The 23867-nt window shown below is 37.0% G+C and overlaps 1 protein-coding gene across 2 annotated transcripts in view; it reads left to right on the top strand.

Annotated features, from left to right (window-relative positions):
* Positions 1–4688: 4688 nt before the first annotated feature.
* Positions 4689–23867, top strand: part of syt6b (synaptotagmin VIb) — a 58954-nt gene continuing 39775 nt past the window's right edge. The window contains exon 1 of one of the 2 annotated variants that reach the window (XM_079858207.1): positions 4689–4929. In XM_079858207.1, coding sequence (XP_079714333.1) covers positions 4770–4929 — 160 coding nt within the window. In that variant the 5' untranslated portion in view covers positions 4689–4769. Of the gene's footprint in view, positions 4930–18570; positions 18759–23867 lie in introns of those variants that run through there. The other variant, XM_079858206.1, reaches the window with a different exon arrangement.

Raw genomic sequence — 23867 nt, forward strand, 5'->3', positions numbered from 1 at the left:
TTGAATGTGAACCAAAAAAAGTTTTTAAAGGTCAGTTTTTCATTGAACAAAGACTTCAGTTATGTTAGTTTTAGACAAAGTGATCATATGTATTCAGAAGACTTCAAATTTAGTGCGTGATTCATATGGACCACTTTTATGATGCCTTTTTGCATTCTGACAGTCCCTAATCCCTTTCATTGTATGGAAGAAAGGAGCTTAGACATTCTGATAAACGTCTAATTTGGTATTCCACAGAAGAAAAAATCCTACAGCTTTCGAATCACACAAGTGTGAGTAAATGATGAGAGAATGTTCCTTTTTGGGTGAAATCCTTTTAACACTGGTGCTTAGTGGGTGCATTAGTTTCCTTGAACTGCGTCAATATAGCATCTTCGAAATCTGGAGAAGGTGACACATGCATTGCCCTCCTTCGGAATTTGCACCTTATTAGCATCCCAACTGTTCAGCTACCCTAACATGAGCAGAGAGATGAATTTAGTTTTGGAAGGGAAGATTAATAAAAACCAAATTATAATAAAACGAAGAGCAGAAATACTGCATGGATCATAATTCTACTTTCCTTTCTGAACAGCTACTGTACCTCTATTTCTCTTGAGCTTTTTTGTTAAGATATTAGGATGTTAGCATTATAGGATTGCAAAGTTAGCAGATTTTGCCAGAATATTTATAGTACCATTAAAAATGCTCTGAAATTATCTCTGATAAGACAGCAGAAACCACTGAAAAATTAAAACACAGCCCGCGTACTACATTACTGACCTAACCTGCCATGTTCATGTACTGTAAATCCCACAGGTGATTCAACAATCTGGATGTGCATGGGAAAATACGGATTACTTCCTGTTGAGTTCCTCTGTTTGAATGAAAACACATGCATACTGATTCAGTGCATCATTAATGGAGATGTCCCAGGTGTGCATGTGTGGAGCAAATACAATAAATCTAAGCCAGGATCATATAGAGACCTTCAACACGCTTCAAAGTCAAACCTGTGGGATCAGTCAGTTTGATGTTACAGGATGGCTACTATCAAGAATATTAACAAGAATAAATTAAACTTTCTTTGTGCAGAATCAGATCATCACATATGTACATTTTGGAAATTATTATTAGAATTTAATGAATGTTTTTGAAGCAGTACATGAATTCATGTCTATTCATCTGCCAGCCTAGAAAGATGTATAAATGTATGTACTATTGTCAGATCTATTCCTTGATAAGAGTTCTATGTAATATTATAATTTTCTTTGTTGGAAAAGGTGTCATAGCTCCAGCTGTGCATTTCAGAGATGATTTTCACCTCTCAAAATAATCACGTTTCAGAGCATCTCATACAGAATGGAATAGCTGAAATGAGTTCTCTAGAGACCGGCTATTTTTTTCCATCCCTGGTCTCTATGTGTCTCAAGATGCTCTTGGTAGAGACAGTCACAAGTTGCAGCTGAGGCCCCACACTGTTTGCATATGAAATATTCATCTGTGTTTTAGGCCTGCACGGAAGGAGCCGATAAGCCTGTTCCAAGCAGATGCTCCCTATTAAGGAATATGAGCAGGAACAAGCATTCTGTTTTCCTCCCCCCTTTAAAGTTTTCACACTCTGCCTGTGATTGTTTGACTGTGTTATTGCTTTTCCTCATATCTGCAGATGTGTTTGATTCAGTTAAAGCTGCAGTCCGTAGTTTTTCCTCTTTGTCGCCATCTCTGTTCGAAATCTGCAATTGCAGTTATTTGCGGCCTTATCAACTTTACCTGGGTTGTGCCTTGGCAGGCATGGCACAGCGCGGATGAATCCAATGTTTTGAGGAGAATGTGCGGCTGTCAGTCACCGCGCCGGTGTGCATACTGTCATTCGGAATCACAGATTCTACTTTTTGGAAGTATGACTAACATAAGAATTCTCACCGGAAAATGTCATCTGAACAAGTAAGTAACATCCACTTTTCTTCTGACCAACTAAGGGAAAAAAAGCATTGCAGTAAATCGCGCTGATTAAATCTAATGATCGCTTATCATATCACGTCAAACCGTGCAAATTATACTTTGTTCTCAAATTGTTAATGTTAACAACATCAGCATTGCATGACTACATTTAATGCCCTTCCGATATTTATCCTTGTTTTCGCATGGGCCCGGTTGCAGTCTCTTTTTTTCTGTAGCCACTCCGAAGCCCGAACGAAGTCTTTTGCGTTTTACAACGGGTGAATCTCCAGTTGTCACTGGTGATTGTCGTTTGAACCTTTCTAGATCCGCCATCAAATTGATAAGTTTAATTATATCAAGTGTTGTGAGAAAAGGCTATAAATCTCCACCTCCAACATCCTCACACTTAATTTAGCCTACTAGCCGAGACACCTACTTTATGTGTAAAGATGTGACGTAATGACGCAAAGACATGCTAGAATTTCCCGTGGAAATCCACAAGTACCACTGGAATTAAAAAACATTATTACAAGCTAATACCGTTTTGAATCGAGCTAAGGCAAGCAGATAGTTTTGAACACTGGCTGGTTAAGTACTTGCTCAAAATTTTATTTTGGAAACAGGCAAATGAGAAAATTGTGGAGCCATCACACCCTCAGAAATAAAGGTTCTATAGGTCTTTTTTTTAAAAACGCTCATCCTTTCAAAAAAAAAAGCAACAGTAACTGGTTTTCAAAAGAAGTAGATAATAAAACAGTTAAAATGTCAACTTATTAGAACTTAATTACCAGATCATATTTTATATACAGTATATGATATTGTTTTTCATAATATAAATTGATCTTTATACATAAATATAGCTGTCTTTAAAATGTTGGCAGTTCCTTGCTATGAGATCTTTATATTCGGAGGTTCATAGCATAAAAAAGTTTGAAAACCCCTACTTTTTTTTGAGTAGATCAAGCAAAATCATTTGATGAGGAGGATTTTCAATCCATTTCAAGGATTTCACTCTACACAAAAAAGCTAATCACTATTCAAAATGTTCTCTCTCATTTTTCATATCAAAATCTTAGTCATAGTGCCAAATGTACAGACAGCAAAAATATCAATTATGAATTTGTACTGCTCAATAAAGACATGAGGGAACATTTCATTTCTGTTTTTGTGCTTGCATATGAACACTGTGAGATCAAGTCATATTCCATGGAACCCCAATATGGTTAAGGTCATCCTTGATGACAACTTATAGAGATTTTCAATTGAATGCACTGACTTTGAACGAGAGAGGAAAACCGTTTTTAATGTAGGCCTATTCTCAATTCAGCACTCTCTTAGTAACATAAACACTTCGGGTTCTCTATGCGCAAAGAAAAGCTTTGTAGATGGAAGCATAAAAGTTTTAGGCAGAGCAGCAGTGAGGACGTGTCCTTGCTACACTCTTCCATCTATTCTCTCTGTAAATTTTTAATAAAGGCAGGTTTTTACTATACATCTTGTCTTCTCTAAGAACTGAGATACAGTTTTGAAGTGCAGTTGAATGTTCTTCTAACATCCACAAACTATGGATGAGACAATGATTCACACAATTAAAGCACCAATCCTCAGAATAAAAGCTCTTAATGTTTTAAATGACCAGTGTAGGTCATGTAAAAGCATAATAAGCACACAAACATACCATTAAAATATTTATTGAAAGATATTAATAATTTTATTTTTCCAAATTCTTTTTCTAATGCAGCATTGGTGACCATATGAGAAAAATTACAGACCCCAAACATTTAAATGGTAATATATATATATATATATATATATATATATAGAGAGAGAGAGAGAGAGAGAGAGAGAGAGAGAGAGAGAACAGAAATATAAAAAATGAATTATAAAAATTATTCTACAACTTTTCTTATCACGTAAATTAACAGATAATGATTATGTCAGTATATTTAGCCACTGGGATACGAGACTTCCACCTTAAATATAAATATAAAATGTTCATTAAATATGGAATATATAAGTTAAATATTAAATGTGTAAAAATATGTGTGACTTAACTGCCAACATTCATTCTGTCCTATGGCTTATCAGCTGACAAAAGTCAGCTCCAATACAGATATACCTGAAACGGAGATGCACCACTGATCATGATGGAATATTTTATTATTAGAGTAAGAAAAAGAGACATTTACCCATGTTTTATGATATTGATGTTAGAGTGCATGGGCCTAAGAAAGGAAATCCCCTCATGGATTTTGCTTACCATTACTCAACAAAAACTGCATCATCAGACGATCAATAGCAACTGAAAAATATTCAGATCCCACAACCTGGCTGTAGCAAGGAATAAACCTTCACAAGAACATTAGAGGAGAATGCAGATGCTCCATCAAACTATAAATAATAGAAACTTTGAACACTGGGGCATGTATATCAAAAAGCTTCTATAGCAAATTCAGGGTCAAGAAAGGGAGAGGAGCAGTAGAAGGGAGGAGGAGCTCTCCTTTTCCCTATCCGATGTAAGAATGACAGGAGAAGGGAGGAAACAAGGGAAGGGGAGTGGACAAAAACTGGCTTAGGGACAAAAACCTCCAAAACCTGTGTTTGAACAGTAGCTGAGAGGAAGATCTAGACATAATGTGATGCACTTTGACTCCCAGAGCACCTGGGGTTACTACTGCTTTATTAAGCCCCCTTTCCCACACAACCATTCGCCCACATGCGAACATCCAAGAGTTGCAGAGAGGGACGTAGAGATAGTTACATCTATTTTTGGAGTGCTACGATCACCATTTGTCTCCATCCTAGATGCTAAAAGGACAAAAGCAGTTGGGATTTGGGCTCACAGAATGAGTGCTATTGCCACTGAGGACCAGGACATGTTCTGTGAGAAGGCAGTGGCCCTTATCGTTGACCTCTGCCTGGATGACAGCCCTCTCCTAGACTCGGAAACCTGTCAGGATTTCCTTGTGCTTCTGACCAGTGAAAACCCCAACATATCCAGTGCAGGTAAGTTTCCTGCAGTGTTTGATGGGAAGCATGTTTGTTGGGGGTGACGTGGGCTGGGGACGTGCTTATGTTTATCTGCGTATATGCATGAGCTTGAAGTAGGACTTCAAAGGATCGTGACCTTTAAGATGTGCTGTTCGATTAATACCGAGGTAACTTTTGAAAGTAAGTTCTGTATAAATAATGAATTGCCATTAGTTACCTGGCACTTTTTTATTTCCCTAATGAACCTGCTCGTGTTTGATGTTCTTCTCAACTAAATAAGGATGCTACTCATTGGCGATTTAGATAATTTGTACCTGTGGCGCCTCCTTTTTTTCCTGTCTAATGACAAGTGCACAATTAAGCTTAAGTTGGAGAAATTTCATTGATGTGCTTTATAGAAAGATGGATGCAAGTGTTTTACAACGCACCGCTCCAGACTACAGGTTCACGGCAGCCACACAAGGTTAAATTGACATGAAATTGAATTTTGGACACAAGATCGAAGGAGCTGTGATATCTCTGAGTTGGCAGGTGATAGGAATGTCTAAAGCAATACAAATTATAATGAATTTCATATCTGGCAAACTGCCATGGAGGAAGACACAGAATCTAATTGTCACTCTGAGTTTCTGTCACAGGAGAAATCAAATAAACCACCGCAGGCCCTGACCTGCATCATGTCCCCGACTGCAAGGATAGTGAATGCCACTGTGTGTTATCCACAAATAAACATGAATCACTGACGCCACAGAAAATCTCTAATGCCAGCTCTTTAATAATGCTCAACTACTTCTGAAGTCATTTAAATGCATACAGTATATACACACACACATATATAAATTAATAGATATATAGGACAGGCTGAAACATTTCCCAGTCTCCATTAGACTTGGTACTGCTTTGGGTTGCCACTTGACGTCCAATGTAAAATCGCAAAACTTTTTGCTTTGTACCGGTACTACTTTTTCCATTAGTAATGCTAGTGCAAAAAAAAAAAAAAAACTCATAATGTCATAAAATCATAATGATTGAGCTCTAATTAGGAAGGAAGTTCTGAGTGTGTGAAGGGAGATGCCTGCTGACTTGACTAGGAGTGGAGGGAGGCTCTGGAACCTGCAGTCCACAGGCAGTAATACTAGATGAATGGAGGACTGCCGCTGGCCTCCGCAACCCCATGGCGAGAGCTGCACCCACCCTGCCAAAAAGCAAAGGTCATGCATCAGGAGAGCCAGGTGGTGCAGCACTCATGCAATGCCAAAATCCAACACGATAGAGCAGGACTGGGAACGTAACAGAGGACACACTGATCAATGCTCTGCAGTTTGTTGCTAATTATCTAAAGCAATTGTTCAACATCCCTTTGGAATAGATCTCTTGATGTGGAAGAGCATGTGTTACTGCAGCTGCACTGTAGTAAAGAGCGTCATTTTCTGTAATTCATGGGTTGCATAGTGTTGAAGTCATGCCTCCGTTTTCCCATGAATGAATATTTCAAAGATGTCAGATGTAAACGTAACTAAAAAGCTGTTTGTTTAATAATTCAGGTTTTGCCCCCACAGTTCAAAGAATCTTTCTGTATTTCACTTTGACTCAAAGAATGTGTACATGGGCCTAGATGCTTTTAAGCCTGCATGTATAAACACTTTATGCCATCCATGTAATGGAGCTACAAAGCAATGTCTTACCTGTAACCATTTTGCCTGGTCATTATAGGGACCGAAACATCATTTGGTTCTCGCATGTGTATATTCTTTTGTTGATGCAGACAAAACACAGTGCAAAAAAATACTCTCTCTGTATCCTGCACTACTGTTTAGCATCAACGCAACACCGCCAGTCAAGTCACATTTATTTAAATACAGCAGCGCTTTATACAATACAGATTGTTTCAAAGCAGCTTCACAGCATGCAAAACCCTGATGCTCAAAATAAATGATTGTTTTGAGTAGGGTAAACTTAAATTAAACTTTTATGAGTATTTAGAACTTTTTCTTTTGAGTTCGCAAAACTGACACATTTTAAGTAATCTGAGTCTTGTTTCCAGTCCAAATATCAAAATAATTCTTAAATCAAGATGCATTTACTAAAGTAGTAAAATGACATAAGATATTATGTCTTGTTTTCTGGGGAAATAAATCCAAATTAAGTGAGTTTTTGCTTAAAACAAGCAAAATGATCTGTCCATGGGGTAAGAAAAATAATCTTGTTTCTGTTTGAATTAAAATAATTTTCCTTACCCCATGGATAGATCATTTTGCTTGTTTTAAGCAAAAACTCACTTAATTTTGATTAATTCCCCAGGAAAACAAGACATAATATCTTATCTAATTGTACTTAGCCTATCTAGTAAATGCATCTTGTTTTAAGAATTTTTTTATATTTGGACTGGAAACCAGACAAAAATACTAAGTAAGAAAAGCATTTTTTGTAGTGAGTTGTTTCATTGTTTTGAGTTTTATAAACTTGTTCCTTTTAATTTATTCAAACTTACATTTTCACTGAAACTGGGCTGGGATTTCTATTTCTCAGCATGCTTTGCCGTGGCACTCGAAAGGAAGAGTAAATGATCAAATTAAGTGTTATATAATGTTTTTTGTGCATGATTAGGTTACACTTTATTTGAAGTTGACGTATAGTTGTACTTAAACAAGTACTGAGTAATATTAATTTGATTACAAGAGTTAAAGTTATGGGTTAGGGTTTGGTTTAGGTTTAGTTGCAAGTAATTATGCATAATTTACTGTTATTACTATAGAAAGTACATGTAGTAACATGTATGTCACCTTTAGAATAAAGTCTCACCCAAGTGGGAGATTTAGTAATGTTTAATGTTTAGCTATATGCTCAGAAGACTTTATATTATGTTGGGTTTTTTGGGGGTTACCATCATGGTGATGAGTGGAGCATGATCTTAGTTTGAGAACAGGTATGTTGAATGTTTTATATTGCCATACTTATTCAGCAATTGCTATGCTAATGCTATCAAAAGCATTGTGTTACCAGTTAGCATTTACTGAAGTAGCTAATTAAAGCTAATTTCCACAACTAGAAATATTTAAGTTGAGGTTACATCATAATTTTAAGTTAAATGGACGAGTTAGCTTACCTAAATATTTTAAGTTAAGAGCAATTAAAATAGATGAGTACAAAATAAAAAAAACTGTTTTATTCTATAATGATTTTAAATCTAATTGTATTTAAAAGTTCTGCTTACTTAAACTTTGAATTACTTTCAAACTTTTGATGTAACATTACCTAATTTTCATTTCAGTGTTGATTCAGTTGAGTTCAGTAATTAAGTTCATAAGTTCATCAATTATAAGTTCAATTCAGCTATAAGCAGCTGAAGACAATGGTGTTGTTATTCAGCTTGGGTCAGTTGTTGATTCAATTCAGTTCAACAGAAGTGTCAATGTTGCAAAATGACGCAGCATATTTCAGTGAATCAAAGCATACAAGCCAACAGGCCAGTTCAATTCCAGAAAAAATTAATCTGATTCGCGAACGAAAGACACGTCGGTCATTTTTTATTGAATCAAACCCTACAAGATTATCCGAAACATGTCGTCTGAGCATTTTTGGGACCATAGTAGGAATTTGAAATTATTATTGGATTGCATTTGCCATCTTTATTTATTATCAAACGTATCTTATTAAAACAAAAAATTCTAATGCTATAGAACTGTCAGGGATCAGCCAGGCTCCACCACCACACAATGACAGAGATCGCTGTCACCTGAGTACTAATCACCCGCACCTGCACGTCATCTGATCATCACCACACTCACCTCACACAGTCACATTGTCTGGTCTTGTTTGAGTAAGGACTGACTTCCCTGTTACTCTTACCTTCCTACGATTGATGTTTAGTGTGATTGTCTACCGTCCTGTTTCTCCAAAGTCTCCATCGTCTTCCTCCTGTCATCACTCAGCTACTTACCTCTCTCCATTCCACTGTGTACTCCAGCGATCTCTCACCACATCATCCACAACCTCCTTCATCACCTGCAAAATAACCACAGACTGTCAGTATATCTCACCATCATTATTCAAAGACATTCTCCATTATCGTCACCCACTGGTGCTCATCGCTACTTGTTTCAATAAACCTGTTTCTTACCAGTATCATCATAACACTAACAGCTCATGTTTGATATTTTCCTGCTATTCCATGCATTTATCTATATTGCTGACATGTTATGACTTAAATAAACAAATACTCTATTTATAAAAATTAAAAACATGTTAAAAATATCTTAGTTGTGTTATGCTCATGCCCATACTTCGTGAGAATCGAAGCTATTGGTGTAAAGACTGAGGCCATCATTTATTCTCATTGTAAACCAGCATTACAAGTTTATTGACTGGCTTGTATAAAAAGAGTGGCGAGGAAAGAGAATTTAAGATGGTCAAAGTCTATATAACGCCACTCAAGCACATGATGATGGCGTATGTTAGGGATGACCATCTTTCTCACCCCATTTCTATTGTATAGTAGCCCTCAAGGTTAAATCAATTACATTTCCTTTCAAACATGACGGATCTGACTGAGTATAATGGTTGAGCAATAGAGGGCATGTGGAGGGGGGACCTCATTTCTTTCCACTATAGTTGAAAAAGATGAAGAGAACCCAAGCAGAATGCCAGTCGCATTACAGAGTAGTACCTCTCCTCCATCTGTGTCTATAACACATTGAGCAGAACATTACTATTAGCCACTAAAGATTAGTTTAGCACACTAAGCTCCACTGCAGCGAGCCAGCCGCTCATTCTAGACTTACTACTGCAGCTACCGCATTATGTGGCCATGAATAAATAAAACTGAGAGTAGACATCAGACCAGCAGGGAAAATAGCATACACACTCTGTGTTCTCCTCCCTGCTGAAGAAGGAACAAGATAGAGAGGGTGTTTTGTGTGGCTCTGTGTGTAAAATCACTACCGGGGAGTTAATTCTCAGTAACCCAATGGGAAATTCCTGTGTGCTGGTGAAGCCCAGTGAGGTATGATTAAATAATTTAGCGAACCCCAGTGTTGTGTGCCAAGCTAATTTGTGACCATACCTTTATAGGCATTGTTAATTACTGAACAGGTGTAGACTACACTGTAAGAAATTGACTGTGAAATTCACAGTTCTTCACTGTCACTGACAAGTAACTTACTATAAAAAACAGTAAATTACTGTAGATTTCACATGTTTTTTTACAGTGTAGGTACAGCCAAATTACCTCCTTTGTCATTTTTCTTTATAAGACTTATATGCTCACTTGCACTAAGCTTATATTTAATATTTAATAGCGAAATCTGCCGGGAGTTCAGCAGTGCCATCATCTTAGGTATGAATAATGTTCATTTATACATGCAGACAGCCAATGTTCTAGTAAAGTAAATGTGAGAACCAAATTCAGCTGTTCAACCTTGTCTCTCAACTTCACAATATTACACTGACATCAGACAGTAGGTGTCAGAGCTCAGAAAAAAAACTCATTTAATTACAGTGATCTTCCAGAAATAAAATAATCTGACATTTATTGACCTTCAATAGATTTTAAGCTTTAAAAAGGATTCAAAACAACCATAAAACGATCATAAAAGGTTTCTATATGAAACAAGCCATATAATCCAAATAGCTTTGTGTAAAAAGAAATAAGATTTAAGTTGTTTTTCACTGATAATCTTCCAATCCAGGCTGTTAACTGTGATGGTATCACTGTGTCGACTAACAAATCAGTTTTGTTAACTGGATCAACAGATTCATGAAAAATCTGACTTAAAAGAATAATTTGTTCACAACAGACATCTCTACTTTTCTTACATACTTTTATAAGCACACCAGGCGATTGCTTTTCAGTGAATCATGACTAAAATTTCAGCATGCTACGATGGCTTCAGAAGAATTGGAATATGGTTTTCAAGTTGTATGGCTTTTATGATACTTTTATGGTGTGGTCGTTGTCATTTCGTAGTTGACAGCCTTTTTTCATTTTATTGAAAGAGCAGCATGCAGGATATTTTTCAAAACTTCAAAGTCTGTTATTTGGAATGACATGAGAGTAAGTAAATGATAAAATAATTTTAATTTGGGGGTAAGCTATCCTAATACTACATTAAATCCACCATTGCTTTCTTTTAATTTCAATCTCATTCACTGCAAAAACAGGTTGAGGCCATTGAGAATAAGATAATGGAGGCCCTTTGTGCTAAAAGTGTTTAGGCATTGCAAAGGACATTGATCTCAGATGTCTATCTCCATGTGCATCACTTCTAGGAATCAAGACATTTAAGCCGCGACCATCTCAAAAGATGAGAGCGAGCAAAAAAGAAGGCGATTGAAAATGAGCCTGACTATAACAACGGAAAATTGAATCACAGACTGCCCTGTAGCGGGACATGGAGAGGATTCAGGGGGTTTAGGCCGAGAGCAACATCCAAATGGACTCATTTCTAAAATCTAATTTCCAGGGTCTGCCTGTTATGGGGTGACTGTGACATTTCATCCCTGATTGTGTTAAATTTGTTCTCTGTTCAGTGGCATGGGCCGAGGTTAACAAGCCATGTATGCGGCTGCTGACAGTTAAATTGCCTCACAGTGGCAAACAAGAAATTCAACCGTATTTTCAATATTTATTGTAATGCTTGGGCTTGCACAACTGTTGTGCAAGCCTTGCACTCACTTCTAGTGAAAGTGAGTGATTTATGGTATGGAATGGTCTCAAATTTGATGATGAAAATAAGATCAGAAATATCCAAGTGTAGATGTGTAAATATTCTAATATTATTTATAATGTTCTGGAGAATCTGGTGAATTTAAAAAATAATTTGAACTTAGGTGCAATCTGTTATTTTTTTCATCATTAAAATGTTTTACACATTTACACACACTCACTCTCTCTCTCTCACACACACACACACACACACACACACACACACACACACACACACACACACTGTACATAGTATATATATATATATATATATATATATATATATATATATATATATATATATATATATATATATATATATACATGAACAGAAGTGGGTAAGATCATGTAATCTTGTCTAATTTACTCACTTTATCTCATTAACTCCATCCCCAGTATTTGTCATATTTGTCATGTGTCTTTAAATTTACACACATCCCTCTGCAAGATGTGTTTGCCTATGAGCATGTTTTCAAAATTGATTCAATAAGATAGCCTCTTCAAAATTAATACATGTATAGCATTTGCTTGGTCAATAAGCTCTACAGTTTAGCAGAGAATAGGGTGACAAACAAATAAACATGTTAGATGTACAAACAACCATGAGCTAGACTGCTTTTCAATTCTTGGCAGTGAACCGTTTTCACCACCTGGGAATAGAACATAAAATTTTTCAGCTCATAAAGCTTATTACACAGCGGCAAATACAAGTTCCATTGAGACCGCCATTCATGAGAGGTCAGAGGTACAATCAGTCTTGCAGTGGTTCCATGGCATGCTGAGAGATCATCAACTCATCTACTGCCAAACATTTATGATAATTCATTAGATCAGTGTAGGAGCTGACTCCCACATAATTCTATATAATTGCATCACTTTAATCTTAGTCAAATGCACAGACTTCAAAGTTATACCAAGCGTAACCAAATAATGATGTATCACATGAGTCATCCCTTACTGTACCACTTGCTCTAGTTTTGGTTTCCAGATGCAAACGATGCCCCATTTGAATACAATCTTTATTCATCTTTCTACATTGACAAAAATTCAAAAATCAAATTAGAATATCTGTGTATTCTAATTTGTGTGTATTCTAATCACAGACTTCCTTAGTAGGCAAAAAACAATAGACAAAACAAGTACGTCTGAATTCACAGTAGCCTACTCATAAAAGCAAAAAGTATCCGTATAACCTACTACTTCTGGCTAGATTCTGAAGTGTGCATATGATGGACACTTTACTATCCCGTGAGGCCAGGAGAGGATTTATGAATGGAAGTGAAGTGATGGAAGGTCACATGATAAGAGCAACATGGTGAATGTAATACATCTTGATTACATTCATACTACACACATTCATACTATGTAGAACATACCTTTTTAGTGGTCGCAAAGTAATTACTTATTCAAAATGAGTTCCTGCTCAATAGAGTATGCGATTTCAGACGCAGCCATATACTTTTTCCTGTTTACTTTCTTTGACATCAAACCTAATGATAGTTTCTAAAGGGCAAAGTTGCAAAGATAAAACATTTGTCTTTGCAAAGTATGCAAAGCTAAATATTTTGTTGCAATGACATTTAATTCAGCGAGTGCAGCCCAGTTATCATCTCGGAAATACATATGGTTATTTTGCATTTTTAATCAAATTTTAGACATATTCATTCATCACTCTGGCAATGGAGCAAGTTAGCTGCATTGCACTGTGAGACACAAGCAGTGTGCTCTGGTTTTAACTGCGCCATTTGGCACAGTTCGTACATATAGCAAATATATGAGGTTGTCCTGTGTAATCGTTAATTGTTCTTTCACTTGTTAGCAATATAACCATAATACTTGATGATATGGTGAGTCTTAATGTGAGTTTGTGTGCTCATGTGTTTTGCTGAGTTTAGCTTAAGTGTGTTGCACCTTAAAGGGATATTTCACCGCTGGAAAGATGAATGTGTATATAAATTGGGTCGTTTATGTAGTAGAAATGTGAAATTATTTTAGAAGTTGGTGCCTTCTAGACTGAGAAAAGCCAGAAAATGTATTTTTGGCTCATGTGGATGAAAGACAACAACTCCCAGAATGCACTTGCTTCGCTGCCCTGCGAGGCCACTTCCAAGTCACGCCTACTGGTTACAGAGGGCAGTATCGGAAGAAATGATAGAACTAGGCTACTAGTTGACTTGAAACTGAAAAGATGCCGTTTTATCGTGAGATCCCACCCCCTATGGGCGGGTTGAAAACATGCGGAACTATCCCCTACTACTGGCTGTAGTCTCTAGCCTCTGGCCAAAAAAGCCTCCGATGACGCTAAATGACGATTTTTGCGTCATCAGAGTTTTTTTTTTCAGACACACAATACCTCGTCTCAGGGGGACATGAGGGAGGGAAGCACGGTCATTCGAAAATACTATTGGGTTTCTACTGATACAAAGCTTAATGCTAATTTGCTAATAAAATGCTTTTTTTAAATCACAGACTATTAAAGGGTTAGTCCACCTTAAAATGTATATTCTGTCATCATTTACTCACCCTCATCTCGTTCCAAACCAATAAGACTTTCATTCAACTTCGGAACACAAATGAAGATCTTTTTAATGAAACATGAGAGATTTCTGTCCCTACATTGAAAATCTATTTACCCAAAACACATATAATCGAGCGGTTTAATCCAACTCTTCTGAAAAGACATGGTTGCTTTATGCAATGAACAGATTTAATTTAGGCTTTTATTCACATATAAACATGATCAGCGAACAAATTTGGTCACGAAACCTCCTGCATGCTTGCTAGACGCGCGAGAACCAATGAGCATCTGTTGATGTTTGCTGATCAATGTTTATACAGTATGTGAATAAAAGCATAAGTTAAATCTGTTCATATAAATCGCATAACATAAGCAGAGAATATGACAGATGTTAACAAGAAAAAGTATTTACAGTGATGACCATTTTACCCCATTTTCTCACTTATTCTTTATAATCCACACAAAGGCCAGGAGTTTATCTCAAGTTGTTTTAATTACGTTTCATCCAGACCTTTTACTCACCTGCTTATCCACCACTTTTTCCATTTTTACTCAGCAGCAGTTCCACATTAACTACTTTTCATAGAGGTCACACTGTTGTGCATGTCGAGGGAGATATTTTTGTAGTATAAAGAAGGAAAATTTGAATCGTAAGCATTTCTTTTCTTTTCATGTGTCAACATGTATTGCTAGCACATGTAGATTCACACACATTGACTCAGTATTGCAATACAGGACAAAAGGCAAATTCATCATCCCTTGCAGAATAATTATCCAAAGCTTGTGAATATTGATTTCAAACATGGTTGAGTTATCAGGATCGAACAAAGGCACAGAGATTCTCAATAACACGCAATAATACATCTTTGCACCATTAGTATTATTAATGACCCATAGACAAGAATGATCAAGAGTGGTTCCTCCTCTCCACCGTTTTAAGGTTTAAGTGATTTCCAGATTTGCCTACCCCTCAACACACTTTGAATCATTTACATTACATGCAGTATTTCAATTTGATTGTTACATGTTGATGCAGTATATGATATGATACAATAATGAAACACTGTGCACCCATTCAGAAATATTTGATTTGTTTTAGGGTAAAATTTCTTTTCTGCCTCTGTAGTTTTTTTGTGTGACATTATGAATTGTAATTATTTTATATAACCAGCATGTTTTCCCTATTACTTAAAGGAATAATTCAACCAAAAATGAAAATTGACATAAATTATTCCCCTTTATGACTGAATTTTTCAACTGTTTTTGTCTGTACAGCAAAAGTTAAAGGGATAGTTCACCAAAAAATGAACATTTTGTCATAATTTACTCACCCTCAAGTTGTTCCAAATGAGTTTCTCTTTTCTGTTAAACACAGAAGAAGATATTTTAAAGAATGTTGTTAATCATACAGTTGACAGTAAACATTGACTTCCATCTACGTGGGAAAAAAATTATATGGAAATCAATGGCCACTGTCAACTGTCTGGTTTCCAACATTCTTTAAAATATATTCTTTTGTCAACAGAAGAAAGGGTTTATTTCAGGTTTGGAACATGAAGGTGAGTAAATGATGACAAAATTTCTATTTATGGGTGAACTATCCCTAATGGCATCCAAAACAACACAGACAAAATATTTTCTGTCTAACAAGGGTAAGTAATTGATTACATCATTTATTTTTTGAGTTATCTTTTTTTAACTGTTGGCTTGCACATTACTATTCTAGCTGACCACTGCCTAATATGTCCTCATGTTCAGAGAATAAATTACCAATTAAAGCATGCTTCGTTCTATTAGTTTGTAAAATCAGTCTGCATGGTGAAAATCCTAGCCAATGTGATTGAGAGTGCACATAATTACCACATGATTTACATTAGAATAAGCCTTGTTGTACAGTATCTCATTGTAGGCAGGAGATGGAAATTAAAACAGAGCTGGGCTTTTGACCAAACCCTCCAGAGGCTCCGCATTCAAACCGCAGCCTTCTCTCTGCCGTCATTAGCATCCTTTATAAGCCCATATGCTGAATTCCAAGATCTTGATTTGTGTTTTGATGCAAAGGTAACAAAGCCACAATTACCACTAAGCAAATTGTGTGTTTAGTAAAAGATGTGTTGTATCATGTTTTAAATATACTGAATGAAATATGATATATGTTATAGAAATGGAAAACACTGCACCATTGGACAGGGTGGAAATATTTAGAGAATATTTATGATATTGCAAAAATCTTTGCATTCAATAGTGTAAGATTATCTCTTGAAGTTCTTATGAGCAGTTTCAGTATGTTTAAGTAAAGTGTGTGCATGAAGTATTCTGTGTTGCTTAACTGCCTTTGAGAAAAGCAAAGATGAAAGTCCAGGGCTCTGCTCACCAAGAGCACATCCCCCTCCCAATGCAGCTACAAGATCACTGATGTTAATCTGTCTAGAAGTTGGCTAGGGGGAACCGTGACATCGCAGCTGGAGAAGTAGCAGCAAACCACATGAATGCAAGAACAAGGCACATAGGGTTTGTAAGACAGAGGAGCCTATTAATGCAGCCATGCATGCATCACTGTGCATACAACTGCGATCCTACAGTCAGACCTGGATGCTGCATGCAAAATTAAATGAACATTTCCCCCAAAATGAACATTCTGTCATCATTTACTCAACTCGTATGCTGTAAAGACTATGCTCGTAGACTTAAAGAATGTCTTGGCATGCTATTTTTTATGTAATGAAAGTGAATTATGAATGGAGTTGTCAAGCTCCTAAATGACCAAAAAAGCAATATAAAAGTATCATAAATGTAATCCTTCACGCAAAACTTATTTCATGTGATTTGAAATACAGTGCACCAGTTGTGTAAATCAACTTTTCAAGTTTTTTGCGCATGCTTCTGTTCTGAGTTCAGGCAGTTGTGATCTAATGGTTAGAGAGTTGGACTTGTAACCCGAAGGACACGGGTTTGAGTCTCAGTACCGGCAGGAAATGTAGGTGGGGGAGTGAATGAACAGTGCTCTCTTCTACTCTCATTGCTCACAACTGAGGTGCCCTTGAGCAAAGCACCTAACCCCCAATCGCTCCCTGGGCGCCACAGTAAAAATGGCCATTTTGCTTGGTTTTGCACTGTCTGGGTCCAGGAGTTCGTTGGTATGCTGAAATCAGATCTCTTTTCAGGACGTCTTTATATCTCAGTTTGGGTCTACCAGTAATGCCGGCACCCTCGTTGAGCAGACTGTGCAGAATTGGGTGGGGTATGCGGTCATTCTAGTGACATGTCCAGCACATTTGAGCCGAATGAATTTTAGGCGAGAGGAAAGTGGTTCACTTTTGGTCACTTTGAACAGATCTTCATTCGACGTTTTATCCTTCCTGGTCTTACTGATTATAAACCTGAGGCATCTATAGTACGGAAGCACTTAGCCGGTTCTCTTGATGACTGTAGGTAGTCCAGCATTCAGAGCCACACAACAGGACTCTCAGATCACATGCTTCATACACTCTTACTTTAGTGCAGACAGATAATGCTTATATATAATCTATCCCTTTAAGGGTCTGACAGAGTCTACTGCATGATTCATTGCATTTCAAAGTCGAACCTTTTAAGTCTTTCTTAATTACCCTTCCTGCCTTTTAATAATTCTGAAAATAACAACTACCTTTCTTGTCAGTTTTTTTGAAATTCATGAGGCATTTTAATTAATATGCATGCTTTTTATGTCACCCATTCTCTATTATAAATTAAAAATTATAGCAATAAAATTTCCCATGAGTTAACTTTCTAAACAAAAAAAATACATATGGAAACCACTTTAAAAAACATACAGTGACAGATGTAGTACTTGACTGCATTTTGGTGTCTGTAGTTTACAAATCATAATCATATAACCTATCATTAATTGATAAGGTTATGTACCATCTTGAAAAAATAATCTGCTTTAATAATAATAGTAGCCCAGCCTAGCCTAATAATAAATAATGCTATATACATTAATATGTAGCATATATGTTCCATAATGTACATAACTCATAACTGAAACCAGAAAAAGCACAACCCTATCTAAAATGCACAAATAAAAAATAATCATCACAAGCCTATATTTTTTGTAAACGTAGCCTATAGGCTATATGAATGTAATATAGATTTTCGAATTTTACTTTTAACTTGCATTAACTTTATTTAAAGTAAATTGTATACATTTATACATTAAATCCGTGAAATCTAATGCAATATCTATATTTAGGTAACAGGTTTTTACTGTAAAGTTTTTAGGCTACTTTTTCTACGGTATTTGTAGCATACAATAGCCTATTGATAAGCCGCGGGGTTTTTGTTTGAAGCAGTTGTGACCAGCGAAATTAATGTTTGTGTGTGTGTGTGTGTGTGTGTGTGTGTGTGTGTGTGTGTGTGTGCCCCTAGACAATTACAATACAGCATCTCTCGAGCAGAGCAATGGCTGGCTTCCTCGCGGTGCCATAGAAACGCGGTCCCGTGCGCGCTGCTGTGTAGAGCTCATTCTGAGACGAGCTTGCGGAAAGACAAGAGCTGTTTTGAGGCAGGGGGTCTCAAAAACTGCAAGAAAGCGAGTTTAAGTGGGAATACCAAAAGTGAGAGATAAGGAAAAAACGCTTTGTGGTAAGAAATGATATATATTTATATATTTGTGTTTCAATAAAGTTGGGAGTGTATTTTTATCCTGTAGCCTATCAGTGCTTTACATAGGCTACGTGCTTTGACAGAACTGCATTACCTACAAAGACGCATTAGGCTATATATTTTTTTTTACTTGATGAATATTTGTGTATTTATACGCCTTTTTTTCATCTATAATACTGTATATTATCATTTTGTTCGTTCTATTTGTTGTTTAATTCAGGAGTTCAAAGTTCCTGCAGCATTGATAGGATTTTCATGCAGGTGTTCATCTAATTTGCGTAAAAAAGCTCTTGAAGCTCCCTCGGCTACTGAAGAGATTATAGGCTGCCCTGTTTCATAATAGTCTAATTAGAAAAAATCTCCATAAAACATAACTTTGTGAAGGGGTGGGAGACTTTTATGTCGTTTTCTTCTAATCTAGTTTTTAGTACCTCTTAATTGGCACCATCTGTGGCTGCTTTGTCCCAGGGACAGTATTTATGACCTAAGTACAAAGGTTGATATCTATTATACAGTGTTGTATTGATCTCACAATCTCTGTGCTTTAGTTTTGAGCATATTAAACATATGGCAGTGAAAGGAAGGTGTTGGTGGTGCCCTGGGGCTGCTTAGGACAGCAGCTTACATTTCTAGTTGAATGTTCATTAGAGCACAGTGTGTGCAGATCCAGATCCTCTTGTGAATAGGGTGCTGAAAGAAGGAAGGATGGATATGGTGTGTACACACAGCACATACAGTATCCTTCATTCAAACTGCAGTCAGAATGTGTGTATCCACATGATGACACGCTTTTGTTTTGTGTGTGTATGTGAATGTGTGTGTGAGTAAATAAGGGTACAGCAAGTGCAGTGACTTGCTTCTCTGGTGCAGTGGCAGTCTGGTCCATCACGGTTCCTCTCAGCAGGTCGTCTGGAGCCTTCTCCTGCATTGGCAGTTGATCACACTGGAGGTGATAGTGTTAAAGCATTGTTGTCAGCTGCATCTCCTAAAGTTGCAATGTAGGCAAATGAAAGATCTGCTACAACAGGCTGCGGTGCTTTGCTTATCATCCCTTGTATTACACTGACTTATTGTCCCAGCCTTTAGGTGATAACAGTGCTGCCAGTGCATTAGCTGCCCAAGATGGAATAGCTTGTTGTGGTATATAAGCGGGAATGGGAAAAATATCCAAAATATGTGTTTAGGGCAGAACCTCTCAAAATGCTACTCGACAGCAGTTGCCTTCAATGTGCTGTAGTGAGAGACACAGGTGCTACAATCATTGTTTGATGATGTTGTTAGTAATGATATTAATATTTCATTTGTTTCCCAGTGACCTAAATGAGATATACTTATGATTTCATGAGACATCTTTTGATGTTGGCGCTAGTAAACTTGGTGGAAAGTATGTTAACAATTTGCATTATATGGCAACTGTCTTTCAAATACTTTTTCTGTCTCCAAACTATGTAGCAGGGTTTTATTATGAGCTTTACCGATAATAGATGCATAATATTGGTCGGCTTTTTGCTGGCAGGGTTGTATTTTTACAGTACCAATGGCGCTGTGTCATCAGTACAGCACTATTGACTGGGTCGAACTATATGGCCAACCTCAATATGTTTTGTTAAAACTTGTTTGAGGTTTTGTTGAAAGCTGCTAGCATCCTCTGTTTATTTCTCTTTCTCTTGCACAAAGTACACTGCGTTTGATAGAAACACACAGGGACAGTTTTTACCTTTAGGCTTAAAGCTGTAGCCCACTGTAGCTACGGCTACTACCGTGTCACACTATATTGCCTCAATTTCACCTTTCATGACACACTTGTTGTTGCCTTTAAGAATTGGCAGACAGAAAGATTTAGGGGTATTTGTGTAGCCAAATACAGGCAATGGCCACTCACTTGAGCCTATTCTGTGAATGACTGGCCGTGTCCATCAAGACCAGTAAGCTAGCTCTTCTCTCGCCTTATCTCTGGCTCACACTCGCCTTTCGCCTGCACAACAAATGCTAATCTAGCCCAGTTTCAACCTAAAGGAAGGGAATGGCACTTCTAATGTGGCAGATGATGTGATTTCTTTTGCTTATCTGGAAAAGACACAGTCCTGAATTGAATCCAATGTATGTGGCCTTTGGGGTGAATACAATGCTTTTGAGTTTTGCATGTAATGAGCTGTTTTTATAAACGCTCTCAGTTCTCGCTTCCTTCTTCTCTGTTCTTTGCCGAACACACATCAGCCTGTGAGGTGCAATGAAGGCGAGGAACATGCTAATAACTTGTTAAAGCTGCAGTGCGATTTTGCTGCTTCACCTTATTACTAGGAGAATTTTTTTTCCTGCAAATTGTTCCTCTTAGTTGCATTCTGATTCATATTTTTCCCCCCACATTTTTCAAAAAACAATGCAAAATAAATTGTATTTACATTATATTGACACCTCCCCCCAACAAAAGTTGGCATGAGAAAAAAAAATCCAAAAATCTATTTTCTAAATTGCATGTTACAGATTTTATTGTGAACAAAATCATCCGCACGTGTTTCATTTTTTTTTTTTTTACATTTCTTGACAAAACAATGACAAACAAAATGTCATAATTTAATGTTCCAGAAACAGACTTCTGTCAGGACTACTATCGTCAAAGATGATTAACAATTAGCATACATTTTGGATTGGCGGTATGGTTCTGTTATGGCCAAGAACTCCCTGCCCGTTGCAGCCCAGCATGGATAAGAGCAAGGAGAACAGCAATAACCCCCTTAGGGTAAACAGAACAGAACCAACATAAACGTATTGCAGATATCATTAATGTTCAATAATTTAATGTAGAACATAATTCAAGAAAAATGAGTCTGATTCAAAGAGGAATATCAGAAGCCTAGTCTTGACTGGACTTGTGGAGGAGCTGGGGATGGAGGAGGGTAATTAGCTCCTGAGCAACGCGATAAAGCTGCTGATGATGCTGAATGTATACATAGGGATGCTGTGGTAGGCGTCATATTCCTATAGGTAGATGTGGATCAGCTGACTTGAGCTTGACTGACGTGACCTGCCAGAACTAACGCTACACTTGATTTCTCTTTGGTGACATATGCCAGACATCTCCAATCATTTAGTCTGCATAAACCCCGCCCCTGACAATTTCTGACAATCAACTGGCCGATAGACTTGTTTTACTAGAACGTATGGAAGAAAAGATCTATCGCTACTTCCATTTTATGGCTTTAAATTATATAACTACTATTTTTAACACTTTAGCATTGTATCTCACCAAAGGTCATGTCCTGGGACCCTCTATAAAAGCTAAATTTTTACCCAATATGTTGCCGTATTCTAAACAGTATTTTTTCATTATCAATAATGAAAGTATTTTTTTTCTACCAACAAAAATAGTTCCAATAGAAGCCAAAGCATGAAGTTTTGCATGTCGCTAAATAACGTACAGAGTGGCAAGTGCTACAAGAGCATCAGCAATTTTCCCAGCAATCACTCCGCTTTGGGAGAAACCCAGCTCCGAGCAATCTTGGAGCAAGAGAAACCCTGCTCCGCGTGGTCACATTCACTTTGACTTAAAAAAAACGCTCTTTGCCTCAGGCAAAATCACACAACTCTTAATGATCCACTCACATAGTCTGGTTTGGAATACAGATCACAGTCAAGCTGTTATTCTATCAAAACATTTGAATATTAGAATAAACTGTAAATCACATTTTCAAATAAATATTTTAGACAAATAAAGCCAGTAGATTTAACAATCTCACCTCCAAAATATGTAGTTGTGATCATACTTTTTTTATTCTTACTCTAGTTCTCATAGAAGAATTTCAGTTAATGGAAAAGTATCCATAGCTGTTTTGTCACTATAACATAATCATTGATTGCATAAATAGCACTGATGTGGAATGGTTTGATCAATGTAGGTGGCTGTATTCCGAAGACTCAACAGAGACATAACATATGATGAATAACTGTACTGTTGAAAGGGGTTTTATGCATTAGGGGCACTGAAATTACAATCGAGAGAGGTAATCGTATGTTAGTCTTTAGCCATTACTACTCGGCAATCAGCGTAATTGCTTGTCTGCAAATTGCTGCTAGTGTAGGGCATGAAAGAAGAGGACTTTCCCATGTTGTCAACATGGCCACCAGGGCAGGAGCAGAGGGAAATATGGCAAATATGGTGATTTTTATTTTATCCACTCCTGCTTTCACTGTTTTCACTTTTTAAGGCCTACTCTGCGATTGATGCAAGCATTCATGCCAAATAAATACTACCAGCTTATCTGCAGGATGTAAGATCTTATTGCTGGAATCAAATCACCCTGCAGTTTGCTCATGCAGGGAATACTTGGTCCTGCAGTGAATGAAATAAATGATTAAAAAGAGCAAATCATCGCAACATACCAGCACTATAAATAGTGCGATTTTAATGAAGCACTTTTGAGATGCTTATTAAAGTGCTTTGTATCTGCTTTAGGCCTGTGTTTCGAGTGTTGATGACAAGCACGCTGTTCTCTATTCATTAAAGTGGGCAATAGCCTTATGTTCACTTTGCTGGCCCTGACCACAGCTGTCACAACCGTATACCACGGGGACTTGTGAATGGCTGCAAGCTAATAGTGGGAGCACATTTAACCGGATTTCCCTCCAGAGCTTTGAACAGGGCTCAGTAGTATTTGATGGAGCTTACATAGAGACTTAGAGGTTGAGAGGAAGTGTTAGGTCTATATAAATCTCTTTTCTCATTGCATTGGATTTACTTTATATGGCAAATCAATAAGGTAAATAATTGAATGGGTTTATTGTTCTGGAAAAAGTATTTTAATAGATTCTCGAATACAGTCAATAATATTTAAAATCTATTTAAAGCACTTTTTTAAAAAGAAAACATTTAGCATTGTTGTAATGTATAATTCACTTTACATTTTTAAAAATAACATCATCAATTTTTCTATTTCATCTCATGGCTGAACAGAACAGTGTTTGATGGCAGCGCCGCCGCTATTATGTCATAAATTCTGTAACTGAAACTAATTGGACAAATGTGTTCAGCACTATTTTTATGATTGCATGAAGGTTTGAGGGATAACTGAATAAGGTATTTCTAACAAA

This window comes from Squalius cephalus (genome assembly GCF_949319135.1).
Source record: "Squalius cephalus genome assembly, chromosome: 22".
Lineage (NCBI taxonomy): Eukaryota > Metazoa > Chordata > Actinopteri > Cypriniformes > Leuciscidae > Squalius > Squalius cephalus.